The following is a 15335-nucleotide window of genomic DNA, read 5'->3' as shown; positions in this document are numbered from 1 at the left end:
CTTGGAATAGTTGGAAAATGGGAATGAATGTTGTTTAGAAGTTAATTTATTCATGTATATCCACAATTAGACTTCATTTAACAGCTGTAGATGACGAATTAGGTCTCTTCTTTCACAGCTGCAGAAGCTCCACAGCTGTGAAGGCTGAATAATGCTTCACATCCCACAGAAGGACTGTGAGGTTCCTGGGATCTGGCTGTTACTTGAGAAAATAATTGAGGGAGAACAGAGCTCTAAGTGTTCAGCTCAATCACTAGGACAAAGTAGTTGATATGATCTACTGAATATTTGATTTTAATGTCAGATAGGTCTATGGCACTAGTGTTAGAGCACTGGAGTATCTGGAAAATTTTTGAGACAATTCCTGGCAAACCTGTACTGAATGGACTACTGAAGCTAGTAATGGTAGGAGAGGGCTTGTGAACACAATGCATATAATTATCAAACGTATGAGCTCACTGTTGCTGTCCATTGGAGAATGTCCTTCCAGGAGAAGTTTTCTGCAGGGAATTTCTCTCTAAATTGCTTTTCAACAGCTTCTGGCGTGATAAGCTGTGGCTCATTCATGAATGCAGCTAAGATGTCAGCTGTGCCTCCAGATCCTGCTAAGATAAGCCAGGGAGCAGAATTTTCCAAACCACTGCAAATTCTCTGTAGTTTAAAAAAATACATTTTTAGAATTCATATATTCCAGGAAAATTTTGATTAAGAAGAAGATTCCTTGCAAACTAGGAATACATGTCTACCTAAACCAGATTCACTCTGGCATTAGTCTAGACTCCAGACTATTGTGATTACTCCAGTTCCATAGCAGATCATCCAGGTATAGGCCCCTGACTATACAGCTTTCCACAACACACGTGTTCAGTAGCTAAGCAACTCGATTTGGACAAACATAAATGCTTAAAATGTATTAGTCCCTAACTTGCCGTTCCTCTCTTCCCCATCCCCGCTCCCAGCAATCTATGGTTCAGCATAATGAAGTGAAAGAGGAGCACCAGGCAGAAATTCTCAAAAGGCTTTTCTAGCTCACTAAACCTGACTGAATGTTCTGAAATTCTCAAATTTACCTGTGGGAATACAGCACTGGGCTATGGAAAACAACATGTTGAAGCATAGCAACTGAAAGAGTTAAACACTGCTAATTCTCTTACTTATGCAGAGCAAAGGCAGCTTGTTGATAGGGAGGAAAGCAGAGGCATTGTAACTGCACTAATGACTATTTGCTACTTTTTTTTTTTTTTTTTTTTTTTTACTCTTGGGGAATGCAAGAAGCTGATGAGATGCTTAGGATCTCACTGTTGATTCTTTTGCTGAAGCTTTCTTTTTTAATACACACCAAGGACTGTAAAATTTATTATCAAATTTGTCTTTAAGAAATGGCAATTCTGAGAAAGCACAATCAGCTATTTATTCCCCACACATATGCGAACTTAGCTCCAGACAGTTATTTTTGGTCTCCAAGCCCCTTGTCTCCAAGTCACCTTGTTACTCTAGAACTTTGGAAAGAAGATTAATAGGCTGTGATACGTGATTTTCAACAACTAAGATATAGAAATTGCTGCCATATTTAGCCTCTAAAAGGAAAGGTCAAGAGGTGACATCATTATAGTTTAAATAGCAAGAAGATTTCTAATACCAGGGGATGTTTTAGTCTAGCTGGCAAAGATATGACAAGATGCAGTGACTGAAAACTGAAACTGGAAAATATTACCAGAAATGAGTCATTATTCTGAAAAAAGAAAACAGATTACCAGATTATGTAGCAGAGTCGTGTCACATGGAACCTTTTATTTAAAGGTTAAATGCCTTCCTAAAGATAAGGTGCTCTCCTTTAGACACAGGCAGCTGGTCTCAAATTTGGAAATAACTATCTGAAATTTTTTACCTTTACAGTTTGTAGGTCCGATTAGATATTCTACAGTGCTTTAAGGCTTTGAAATTATACTATAGTGTATTCCTCTTCATCTAAGAAAATTACCCCCAAAATACCATTCAGACACACAGGCTGCAACAAAGTATCACAACAAAATACCAGAAGAGGTTAAAATAAAAATCAAAGAGTGTCTCCTCAGCAATAGGTTCCAGTCAACAGGTTCTTTAAGATGTAGAAATGCTCAAATAGATCAAAAATGTTCCCTCACTGAAAAGTGTTCAGAGTGGTAGCAGATGACTCTGAAGGATCTTCTATCCTACAAGGTATTTGCTCTGTCAAACTATGATGCTACAGTTTGCAAATGGCTGATCTAGCAAACTTGGCTTTGTCTTTCCTCAGAGCTCTGTGACAGAGACAACTGTCTCACTGTTGCTGGACAGCACTGAATGATTAACTTCTTGTACGTGATCTTGAGTAGTAACACAGTAGTTTTATTTCACTAGATTTGAAGCTAGCTTCCTTCCTACTGTACCAGCTGGCAATGGAAGCATTAGTGACCTGGCAGCACCTATTCAAAATGAAGTATTTCTCAAAAATATTGGCACCTTTAATATTAATAGAATTTAAATCTTAAGTAAGTAGTATATAGGTCTGAGTTTTTGCTTTATGTAAAGTGTTGATACATGTATTTATCCATCAATTTTACAGCAATTCTTTGATACTTTGCAACAGCTAATTTTCTTTTCTAACATTACAAGCAGCTTCTTACCCCAAGTGTGTTTGGTCCTCCATTTACTAGTAAGCAAAGCACAGGGATCTCAATGCTCCCTGTTCCTGTGAAATAGATCATTAAAAAAGAAAAGTTAACAACTTTCACAAAACTGTTGTGTTTCTGCTGTGTACCTGAAATATTTGTCCTGTTATGCGCTGTTTCAGTATCTACCAGAACTTGAACCTGCAGAATTCAAGCAATTGCAGAAGTAGATGGCAAAGCAAGAGAATAACACTACAGCCTAGCAGATAAGGTCTTAGTTTCAAGTTCAGGAACGAGGCACCTTTGCCACATTTTACTGCACGGTACTTTGGCAAGCAATTGAGCATCTTCCCAGCTCCAAAATATGAATAGTGGCACTTCTGTATATCATAGCAATGTTGCATTTAAACTACTTATTTATCAGAAGGTGGTCAGATAGTGGGGAAATGGGGTAACATTAAAGAAAGCTCACAAGAAATAACTAGGATGCAAATGCAAGACAAGACTTGTGTTTTTTGAGGGACAGCTGGCATTATTTATATTCAGATACAGTTAGAAGTGATAAGCTTCCAATTTGGCCCAGGTATTCAGGTGTGCTCCCTCCCCACCCTCACCCCTCATCTTACAAATGTACCCAGCATGTGTGGGAAAGCATAGCAGAATTCAGGAGAAAAGATTGATTAAAGAAGGTTTTAAAAATACCAAGAGCCTGGCTGTGCAGACCAGTCAGGGAGAGATGACTAACATGTGAGTTGATAGGAACCATATATTCTTCATTATTTTGCTTAACCAGCCTAAAATGTGATTCAGTGCAGTCTACTGAGATGGTTATTAATAACATAATCTTACATTTTTCAGTGGTTCTTAGTTCATAAGAAATGCTTATGAAATAGGTATTTAACTTCTGTTGTGGCAGGAGCGGAAGAAATGATGTAAGCATCCCTGCTTTTACCTATGTTCCCATAGAGGTCCACTTATTCCTAGATGGTTTATACTGTAAAAGCTGAACTCTGTATTCCAAAGGTGGCCATGCACAGCCTAAAAAGCTCCACCAAAACAGTAGCAGCATGACATGATTGCCTCTTACAGCTGGAAGATAAAAGGCATTTGGTTCAAATATTTTTTTTTTCACATTTCCCTTTGTAGGTCTCCAAAAGCAGTGTATAGGTCACCAATTGCTACTTTTCATATCTGCAGAGGGATAGCTAAAGAGATAAGGTAGAACTCAGCTGTGGCCTGGGGATGATTGGCAAGTAACTTCTTTTGTTTCCAGTGAATGGCATAGCACTGCCATACTTCTTTAAGGTGATATTCTAGTTTGGAGAGTGACCTCTCTGACTATGGGATCCTAAGGTTATGCATTTATCATTTCAAACCTTCTTTATTTACCTAGAGTCAGATGAAGTTTAGCCTGTTTTTCTTTCTTGTTGCAGCAGATTCTGACTTTATGGGGGGAAGGTGGGAAGCCCCTAATTGCAAATATTGAAAATATAAAAAATTTCATCTGAATGGCTTCTAGGTATTGCTTTTTTTTAATATGGAAATTCTGCTTTACTTTATCAAAGTGATTTACTTCAGTAAGGTTGAATAGCTTTGTTCAACTTGAGTATAAATTAGTTTAAATGAAGGACATTGGCTTTGTTTAAATGAATTGGCATTTGTTTAAATGACAAATCAATTGGTATTTTTGATGGAAAATTGTGCCATTGGTTTCTTTCAATAATAAACATTTCAGTAATAAACATTTTTGGGGTGCATTCGTGCTCCCAGGTACATCTGTGCAACCACAGTATGGGCTACAAAACTGAATGCTCTACTGATGCATGATTGTGTGAATAAACGAGTTCTCTCTCTGCTTTACCTGTAATAGCACTGCAGCTGTTATAGAAGCAAAGGGAAGGTAAAAGTAATTGCGTTAGCACTGCAGGTGAATTGTTTCCACAGATAGCAGCAGAAGGCCTGTGCAACACTCAGTTCTCATTATAAATAAAGCTCATATAGATTTAGATGGCTATTAGATGCTATATTGTTTACTGAGGATCAGATTTTATCTTGAAATAAATATGGCTTAAAATATTTTAGAGGACTCTGGAACAAATGCTTTCTACCAGTGTAGGAAGAATTCAGAACTCTGTGTGCAAGAGGGCATGAAAGTATACAACACAGAATATTCCTCTCTTACAGCTATTGTTAGGGGACCTACACCTGAATTTACTTCCCATTTGTTGTGTTTTAAGGCAATTGGAACTATGCTTTGAAGGTCAACTTTGAGCTACGTTTAAAGGGATGTAATACACACCAGGATTTTTGCTTCAAATAGCTTTCTCAACTTGAGAAGTCACTTTAGTTCCACCTCTCAAACAATGACAAGCACGTTTACTTGATTTTGCTTAAGCAGATGGTAAACTGAGGATGGTACATACCTTGGCTGAGACCAAGACCTGCAAGAAGCTGGGACCCACAGGTATTTCTGTAATATCACTCTTCAAGTTAACATGCTTATACTGAGTCTACTTACCACCATACCCTGTACGCTGTTCTGAAATATGCTTTTCCAAAGTGAGACGTAGTTTAGCGGTTCCATCCGGCTCATCTGGTGTCATGTGATCCACCAGAATAAAATGGGAATGATTGTGGTCCAGGGAATACAATGGGCCTTGGACGTTATCATCTGATTGGTAATATACCGGACTTTCGTCCTAGAAAGAGGAGAGATGTTAGCGTTTTCTGTAAAATATATTCCATACTTTTGTATGTGATTAAACTCCATTTTTAGTGTTCTTTATGCAATGATGTAGAATGCAGCCTTTCAGACACTTAGACTCTTTGAAAAGGGGGGGGGGAGAAGAAGAAGGTATTTGTTGTGCAAGGTGTCAGATTCAACAATACGAAATTCAAAATACACTGACACTAAACATCTCTGGAATTGAGAAATTCATTCAGAGGTTTTTAATTTGTTTGTTGGACAAAAGGAAAGGGATCACTAAACCTGGTAACTGTGAACAAAACCTGAATGTCTGAGGGCTAAAGTCTGTGCTGGTAAAAATAGGGGTATGCCCTATTGATTTTAGTAGCATTTTGGTTATGTTTAGACCAGTAGATAAGTTAGACATACATACGTATGTCTGTATCGGTTTAAATGCAGCTTTATTTAGTTGGCAAGGTTATACGAGTGCTAATAGTAATGCTAATTATACACTGAATTCTAAAAGACCAAGTAACAGGTATGTTTTAGAAAGTACAACCTCTTTATTTTAATATGATAGAAGGCTTTTATCTTGAAATTATTTATTCATAAATTTTTGCATAAAACCTTTGTCTAGGTAAAACAAAATCCACTTCTAGTCTTTTGTTTAAAGAATTGCACTTAATATGGATTTCCATGCAAGCTCTTTTTGAAGCTACCCTTAATTCCTTAATAAAACTTTCCTTCCACTGCTGCACACCTACTTTGGTATATCATTGCTTGTTGCGAGCCAGGCCATAAATGCCTGGCAATTCTTCTTTTTCTTCCCCATAATCACTGTTCTGTTCCAAAGGAAGCTGGATCAAAGCAATAACTTAAAATCTGTTTTTTCTTTCATCATACCACTTTCCCAATCCCTGCAGCCTTACAGTTTACTAAGGAAAACTTGGACTGTCAGCTTGGCTATTGTGCCTGTATATTCTATTATTATTTCTCTCACTAATTCTATGTATAAAAACTGATGTTAAAGCTTTGCTACACATAGCAATGTGACTATGCAAATATTTGTGATTAAAGGACAGAAAGATTTACATTCTGTCTTTTAAGATCCATATCCTATCTATCTGGAGCCTTTCTGAATGTCAGTTTTTGCCAGTGTCCACTACGAAGAGCAGGTGCCCAGGGCAATCCTGGAGGAAATACAAGCCGGGGATTGTCCAGGTTCTTCTCCATAGCCAAGGATAAGTCTGATGTTAGGGAGGCATTGAATGTGTCACCAGGAGCTCATTTATGGCACTACTAATGCATGAAAACATGAAGTAACTCAGAGGACAAGTGCCTTTTTTGCTGCTTGTAGAAGAGCCAAGTGCACTGCAGACCACACTTACAGCTGCCTTTCTGAAATGAAGCCATATATACCCAAACTGGAGAAAAAATATCCTTTAAGCAAGGTGAAAAAGGCCAATATCAGGCTTGCCCTCTTGCTTTTTGCCCTGTCAGCAGCTCTGGGAAGAATAAGAACCTCAGAGGCTGTTGCAGGGAAAAAAAAGTAATAAATTTGCATGTGCTTTACAAACAGCTAGCACTTCAAATTTCTTTTATCTCTTTTCTTCACCTTGTCTCTCATTAACCAGGAAAAGTTTCTTGACAAATTTTGTTTTGGCAGAGGGCATGCATATCTTTTGCTGCATTATAACCATAAGCTTACTAGCCAGAGGACGGGCATTTGATTAGGACCCCAAGCCTCAGCAACCAATGAAAAAAGGTTCGGAGGGATTTTCTTATTTATCCACTGCAGATGTGGAAGTGATCTTTCAAGGATACTTAAAACGTGTCATTAACACAGAAGAGATGGAGGGATCCACTGATTTCAGGATTTGTTTTGCTTCTTGTTGATGTAGATTGTTAACTCCACTTTATACAATAAGCTACTTATGTTAGTGCCAAGTATAAAGAGAATTAGGTTTAGAACAACATCACTATCTGTAATTCCTTTGTCTTAAAGTTATTGACTAAAATCCAGAATGTTTTTGAGTGGAAGCAGTGCCAGAAGCCATGGGGTCAGGAATGTTCTACACAAAATATTCCTTAACAAAAGTTCAGACTTTAGTTAAGAGGGAGCAGCCTAAACTTGATGCACTAAAAAGAACAGTGCACTTGTTTTGTAGCTGTTGTAGGGGGAAAACAGATGAATTTTGATCATTTGAACTGGAAGAGGTAAAAACAGTTCCTGTGCATTTGGCAAAGCAACTTCCTTGAACACAATTTCCCAGTGCTCTGAACAAAATTCTTTCCTCTGAGGTCCGTTTGGACCTGTTTAGATGGACAAATAGGTTAAGTTATCCAGTTACAGTCCCATTTGGTAGAACATATAGGCAGTTATCCTCACCAAAAGGAGTGGTAAAGGGAAAGCCCAGTGACAACAAAAAGCTGAAGTAGCCTGGCAGTTTCCCAGCTAATTTGATGGTATTTGCCAGCCTATCTGAGAGAAGAACTAGTAGCAAGTTCAAAGAGTTGCAGTTGTCATCCCTCCCCCAGCTTCTCCATGAAAGTAAAACAGGATAGAGAAACTGTTGTTCATTATGACTACACACCTGTTTTATTGTTATAATATTCTGCTTATGACAGACAGTATATCCAGTGACAATATTGTCCCGGTACAATTCTTTTCTCTATCTCCAGGTCAATTCAGCATCAACATGTCTCAGTATTTTCCACAACTGTTTTGTTGGGTGGATCTTTTTGTTGTTGTTCTTTGTTGTTCTTGACTGTTTTCACCTGAATCATGAAGTTCCTAGAGCTTGCAGTAACTAGGAGAAATCCTGCATGGTTAGCCCTTCCAACCCAGTGTATCAAGCAGTTTTTGCATATTAGACACCAATTCAGTGACTGCTTTGGAAAACTTGGTCTTGAAAAATTTATGGCTTATGTTCCACACTAGGAAATATACTTTTTACCGTATTTGAGAAATAGCTTGAGATCCTGCAATTGGTGGATTGGCGGGGAGGAGGTAAGTATTCATGGTATCCTGTGATGTATAAATACTGTTTTCCTCAAATTCTTTTCTTTTGGCCACTGATCTAATGTCTCATACTGTCACCTGCTGGATATTTGCAGAATTGCTGCAAAGGGAGAGTATACTGAGTGCAGAAGGCACAAAATCTTCAGGGTCTAACAATACTTCTTGCTTTTTATTTTCCGTCCAAACGTATATTAAAACCCACTTTTGTTTTAAGATGGCTCAACATTTTGCTACCTACCACTTCTGATTTTTTTTTAATGTGCAGCTGACTTCTGAACAATCCTGTTTTGTAAGTATAATGAGTAAAAAAAATACCTTTATGTTGTCCAGAATTTCTCTGTGCTGAATTTTTCTCAGGGAAGTTATTCCAATAGCAATCACTCTTACTTTAGATGAAGTACTAGCCAGTGCATGATCTCGGACTGCTTGCCCTAAATGCCTTGTTATTCCAACACGTAAAGCACTGGTAAAAATCCAGGCACCTGAAATAATTTTTTAAAGTGGTTAGAAAATTTCTTCTTAACTGAACTCATGTGTATATCAATTAACATCACTTGCAGTACTGGATTAAATTTTGTTTGAATAGTCAGATATATTGAAGACGCATCTTGATAGGTTGTAACTTCTATAATTAAAAGGTATATACAATATATAAGACTTCAATAAGGAAAATGATGGGAGATGATACGTCCAAGCAAGATGCTTCATATATCATGTGATATAACACTGCTGTCGTTGCTTTAATGCCCATATGCTCATCCAGAATGCTGATTCCAGCCAAGAGCCACCTACTGTCCAAACATGAGCAGAAACATCACTACAACACACAGATCTGATTGTTGCATGAGGAAGAGGACAGGGATGGGGAGGAGGCAGTTTTTGGCTTGAACAAGGACGACACAGGGAAAAATAACTATGTAGTGCTGGGGCCACCCCGGCAGGGGAAGAGCTTGGGCATAACCTCTCTAATCTTGTCTCTCCTCCTCTTGTTCTCGTGTGTTGGAGAGTGAATTCCTCAGGAGAGCAGGATTTATTGCAGCAAAGTTATGATGGCAAACAATCTGGAAAACCATAGCTAATTAGCCAACAAAACTTTGTCAAATGTGTAGGAAAGCAACTGGAGATTCTGATACTCCCAAGTTGTAAGTACTGAAGGCAGCTGGAGATAGAAAATAACTGTGTGGTACAAAAACACCAGAAAGTGCTTTGGCACTTAGCTTTTTCATTACAAAAATCAAAACTGTTGCAATATTGTCTGAACTGGTGAAGTTAAAACAAGAGCTTCCTGTGAAATGCTCACATATATTTTGACTTCCTTGCGCAGGTATTTTCATAAAACTGCAGGAAAACATGTCATCTTAAATAAAGGCTGTTTTAAGGTATATTCCTAGAGGGTTTTTTAAGCTTTTCACTACTCCTTTTCATTCACGTGAATAGCCAGGGAGAAAGTGAACTGATTTATTTTCTGCTATATGTTAGACATCTGTGTTAAACATTAACAAAGTCTTTTGTTTAAACTTTAGTCTACAGAGCCTGTTTTACTAACAATGTCTGTTCAAGATATGGTTCAACTCTAAGATTTACAGTAAATAATCTTAAAAAAATAAAAATGGTTGTAACAAATTATTTTGACTGTTAGCTAAAAAGTGAGAATGGGGAAAACAAGAATTCTTGTTTTGACCTAAATTCATTCTTGTGGAAGTCAAATTGCTAAGCTCTCTGAAGAATTATTTTGCTGTGGCATCAAAGGGGGACAACGTATTTGGTCCCATCTCATGCTATCTTTCCAGTGGCATTGTTGAGGGTATAACCTGAAGTGATTCTACACTTCAGGAATTATTGCCTAGAGTAATTCGATTAGAAATAACTTATTTTTGCTCTTTGTAATACAATAAATTTCATTTTCAAAGCTATTTAAATGAAGCTTCTAGACTACATTCAGTGAAGCCTTGAACTGTGAGTAGTCCCACTGACATTAAGGGATACTTGGATGCTAGGTGAGAATCCAGTAGGAACATAAATTCCTTCTTTAATGCTTACAGCACTAACCTGTGCTTTGAGCTGCCTTTACAAGTCCTTTTTTTAAGATGTCCCGTAGCCAAGGTTTCATCTGGAAATTTTCTTCTTCCCCTACTAAAGAGACAACCAAATTGGGAGCAGGAAGCTTCCATTTGTTGAGCATAACTTCAAATACAATGCCAGGATGAATCGTACATGGGACCTTAATAAACTTCAATAAACAAACAAAAAAAAAACTAAATAACAATATGATGGTAGGATAGGGTAGAGCTGTCATTTGTGGTGAATACAAAAACAAATTTATAATCATAACAATTAAATGCTTATTTGTACTCCTTGATAATTTGAGAAAAAATTCTTTGAGCAAGACCCGACAGAGAACTAAATATCAGGATGAATTTAGCAGGCTCCCATAAAACTGCCATCAAGTCAGTTCCATTGGTTAATTCTCTATGTTAAAGACTGATATATCACTCGCTCTTTTAATCTTGCTACTCCTTCTGAACTGCTTTCAACTCCATGGCAATAGAGTAGTAAAGCCAATAAATCTCTTAGGCATTTCTTATTTCTGCATTAGCTAAAATATTTATCTGATTTCATAACTCTTTCACATGTCCTCATCTTCCCATTTTTCACTTTTCTTCCTTCACATGGGCTGGGTTTCAATTTTTCCAAATAATAACCCTTTATTTTCCAAACAACCCTTTAGCTAAAATAAATGCTTAAATTTTTTATTATTGGACCATCAGTAGGCAGCCTCAAAGCCTTCTGCTGTGACCCTTCTGATGCTTATTGTATGTTACCTGAATTATTTGTTATACTTCTGTGTTCTGTATGTTTTTAGCTTTGTGCTTTGAAGGCCTTACGATGAAAACACATCTTAAGGCAGACTTCTGACCCTAGGAATTCCTTCTGCTCTAGGACAAACATATACAAGGGACTAGTGAGGAGCTGGGGCTGTCTATGGAACTCTTTCTCTCATACTAGCAGAACAGAGAGAGAGCTTTAAGGAGAGTCTTGAGAGAGCTCAAAAGTATGTTTAAAAAGTTGAAATCCATAGTGCTTAAATACTTGGCAGTAAGTAGTTACAGCAAGGAAACAATGAAAAATAAAGGAAGCTGGGAAGTTTTGTTAAGAAAAAAACTGTGATCAGTTGTACTTGTAGCAGGTCTGTGTCAGTCAAATGATTGATTTATGTTTATTAATATGTCTTATTTAAAATTACATTGACATTCACAAAGGTATGGTCCCTATTTGAGTACAGTGTGGTGCTTTGCACTGTGGCACGCTGACCCTGACTAATATAATAATCTCTATATTTAATGCCAAGAAAGCCACAGCCAAACAACAGCAGCAGTGTTAAAGCACTATAAACTCCTCAGCGCTGTACCTTTCCACGTTTCTTCCCAGAAGCTGTGAAGTCGATTTCTCCTACATAGTATGGCAGTTCTCTTTTGAAATCTTCTTCTTTGTCACTACCACAGTGCTTGGCTTCTGTTTCCTCCATTTTATTCGTAGAGTGATCACCAGTAGACCAGGCTTCATTGAGATGTTGGAAAATTGGAAAATGAGAATTCAAATATTCTTACTTAAACTGGAGAGCCCACAAAATCCAAGAATTTACATCTAATTGAGTTTTTAATCAAATATTTTACTCTTTTACTGTTATGCTTATAAGCCTTAGATAAAATTGGAGACCTCTGTACTGAGTGTTGGATGTATACCCCAGAGAAGGTGGATTCTACACCAGAACTATGTAATTTAAGTTATAGAAGGTCATGAAGGAGTAAGGCATCTTGGCCCTCATTTAGAAGAAAGAAAACTGAGTCACAAGGTGCAAGATCCTGTAATCTCTTCAAAGTTGTATGAGTTATCTCCGAGCCAGGAAGTGAACTCTTATTCCACAAGAGGGAAAGGTACCTCAGCCACAAACTATTGCAAGCAAGAGTAGAGCAGTGTTAGCGAATGTTTGAGTCACAGCTTCTTGATGTCGTTATCCATTATACTAGTATGACTTCTATTATCTAACATAAGCACTGAATAACTAAATGATGACATTGTACTTGCCTGAAGATGAGTTAGGAGATACGTTTATTCTGTTTGCTGTAGGAATAGGCTACTTACTAGCCAAAGTATTTTAAACCAGGCTGTACTTAACAGCAATATACAGTTCAAAAAGACCCACAGCTTCCCCTATGTGTGGCTATATGAACCGCGAGATGGCAAGTAATCCATCCTCTAAAGCAAGAGAGTCATAAAACAGGAGTCTTTTTACTGCATTACATGAGACACTGACAATGTTTGCTTACTCTCTCTCCACTCCAGTTTGACTCAACCGATCTAACTATGGTTCGAAAAATACAGGTTTCGACTTGTGTATCTTAACTTGTTTCTTTACAAAACAAAAGCAAGGAAATAACTCCTTCCATCTGCTCTATACCTTCATTTTCATATTCAGTGTGTCCTTAAAAATCCACGTGATACTAAATCAGCACTGGCAATCAACCCTGTGTTAATGAGACTGTGTTCATAAAATTTTTATCTTCTAGTTGAACAGAATGTTGTGGATTAAAGTAGGTCAAAACAGTGACCTACTTTTTGGGGGTCTATTATGATGATCCAGTAGAGGGAGCAAGCCTTCAAGTTGTTTCCCTGGCCTGGCAAGTCACCAGCGAGTCTCTACCCTGGCTGGTTCACTATTGCTGACTACGTATATTCTTCTCTCTCTTTTTTTTTCCCTTCCTTTTTTTTCCCTTTTTTCTCTTTTCTTTTTTTCCCTCCCACAAAAACGTGGTTTGGTGTTGCCCTTTTCTTGGGTTTTCATGATTTCAGTTTCCCACATAGCTATTTCACATCTCGCCCTGCCCCCTTCTGTCACAGGTCATTGCTTTAAAGATACCATTCTCATTCTTTCCCCTGCCTCCACACTAGTCATTTCTGGAGAGAAGTGTTTATTCTGAATAGTGAAATGCCAGACTTGTCCAGGTAAGAGTCTTACCTAGAAGATCCTCTTTCAGAGGATCTTTCAGAGATCTTTCAGCTTATCAGTAGTGGCAGACATAACAAAGCCTGCCTTTTTTTTCAGTCCACTTTGCCACTGGAGATGAAGCTCTGTCTCCTAATAGCCTGCAGGATGATATTTTAGACAAAAAATATTTAATACATAGTGTTAAAAACACATTCCGTCTATTCTAAAGCTTAAAAATAATTTCTTGGAATTTACTACCAGGACAAAGGATTTTGTCCAGAAAAAAGCATCCAAGATTGAATTCATACAGTACATTTAGTCCATTCATTACTCTCCTAGGTACTACAGGCAATGAACTTGTAATCGATAACAATTTACATAGTAATCTGATAGCTGGGGGTAGGACCTAAGTGGTTAATTTTAAGTCTAGTTCTAGATCCTCGCTTACAAAATTTGAGCATGAAGTTATCCGGGATTTGTTTTCTGGAACAAACATACTGAGCTATTGACCTTTATAAAGAATCTTTCTGCAATTGGATAATTGATTTTTCCAGAAATAGCAAGTAATCTGATTTTTAGTTTTGCAATTCTGGTTACGGAGGATAATGCACAATAGTAAAGGAGATAAATCTTGCGTGTCTTATCTATTTTTGTTAATAGTCTTGTGTAAAACTAGCAAGTGAGGAAGGCAGCTGGTAACTGGCACTGCACAGGACAGCGTATTTTTTTTTATCAAGCAGTTTCTGAATCATGACACTAGCAACTGTATATTTTGGGGCAGTATTACTCTATCTTTCTACCCCATTCTTACACTCTTCCTTCAGCATCCACTGCAGACCAGTGATGTGTCTGTGATGTGATACTGAGCCAGATAGAATTTAATATGAGCTTGTACAGCTGTTCTTGTGTTCATATTCCAAAACAGGAAGGCATTCAGCATCAAGAGAAAAAGAAAAGTGATGCTGACAGAGAGGCAAAACATAAATCTAGAAATTATGCAGAATTCTGAATAGTATCCATGCAATCTAGTGTATCCCTTTATCCACTAGATGAGATGTTGGACTATTATGGAGTGATATTTCCTAAGTTTCTGCATGTAAATTTCAGGAACCTTTACAGACAAAGCCAACATGCAAATCCTTTTTTTTTCTTCTTTTTTTTTTCTTTTCTTTTTCACAGTGAGAATTGATGCTTTGACAGTTTTGTTTTGTCTTTGTACTTGTTTGACTTGCAAGAGATAACTGTTGTGCCTTTTAGTATGACTGCAGTAAAGTACAGGTGTAATTGTTCCATGCTGGTGCAATGTTCCACCGAACGTTGTTCATGGAGCAGGGAATGTTGCTTTGGTATTTAAGCATGTGGGGAAGATGATTTTAAAGATTGTTTATATATTAATTGAAAAAATACTATCAAAAAACAACAAAAAAGCCAGTTCCTTGGATTACAAATGTTGCAAAGTCACCAGAAAGAACTGCTGCATAGGATTTGCAGATGTGCTTCTTGAGTACATTAAATGCCTCCTTATCTCTATACTGGTCTCAGCTACTGCAAGCCCTCCTGTAACTCCTCCGCTGTTATGATCAGAATCACAGAGCAGAGTATGTGTGCCCAGTGCCATGTTTCCCCTTGCTACTTTTCACTTCACTACATATTGATTAGTCAACACTACATATTGATCAGTCAATGTGCAGACTGCATTTTGTCCCTACTATTTGAACATATACTCAGAAAAGAATGTAGTCAACTCTTATTTCCCTCTGAATTGTTAAGATGTCTGCTTTTAAAAAGCAAACAGGCATCTCACCCAATGTCCTCTACCAAGCAAAGTAGTACTAAGCAAATATTAACAAACTATGTAATATAACTACTTTTTTTTTCTGAATACCTGTTGGATTTAATTTTATCTTATTTTGCTTGGTTTCAGCTTTCACGCAAGTCTCTAACAGTTGCAAGGGCTATTGCTTTGAGACTTCTGACTGTACTAGATTGCAAGTGTGTCAAGTCACAGCA

At 37.5% G+C, this 15335-nt stretch overlaps 1 protein-coding gene across 1 annotated transcript in view; it reads right to left on the bottom strand.

Moving 5' to 3' along the window:
• TRPM5 (transient receptor potential cation channel subfamily M member 5) overlaps positions 1 to 11864 on the bottom strand; it is a 40212-nt gene extending 28348 nt beyond the window's left edge. The window contains exons 1-6 of the mRNA XM_062575957.1: positions 11748 to 11864; positions 10388 to 10568; positions 8654 to 8820; positions 5149 to 5329; positions 2646 to 2710; positions 460 to 651 (exon numbers count right to left, since the gene is read on the bottom strand). Coding sequence (XP_062431941.1) covers positions 460 to 651; positions 2646 to 2710; positions 5149 to 5329; positions 8654 to 8820; positions 10388 to 10568; positions 11748 to 11864 — 903 coding nt within the window. The remainder of the gene's footprint in view (positions 1 to 459; positions 652 to 2645; positions 2711 to 5148; positions 5330 to 8653; positions 8821 to 10387; positions 10569 to 11747) is intronic.
• Between the last annotated feature and the right edge of the window lie 3471 nt (positions 11865 to 15335).

The sequence above is a fragment of the Rhea pennata genome, chromosome 5 (genome assembly GCF_028389875.1).
Source record: "Rhea pennata isolate bPtePen1 chromosome 5, bPtePen1.pri, whole genome shotgun sequence".
NCBI classification, from domain to species: domain Eukaryota; kingdom Metazoa; phylum Chordata; class Aves; order Rheiformes; family Rheidae; genus Rhea; species Rhea pennata.
This window is presented reverse-complemented; position numbering and strand designations above follow the sequence as displayed.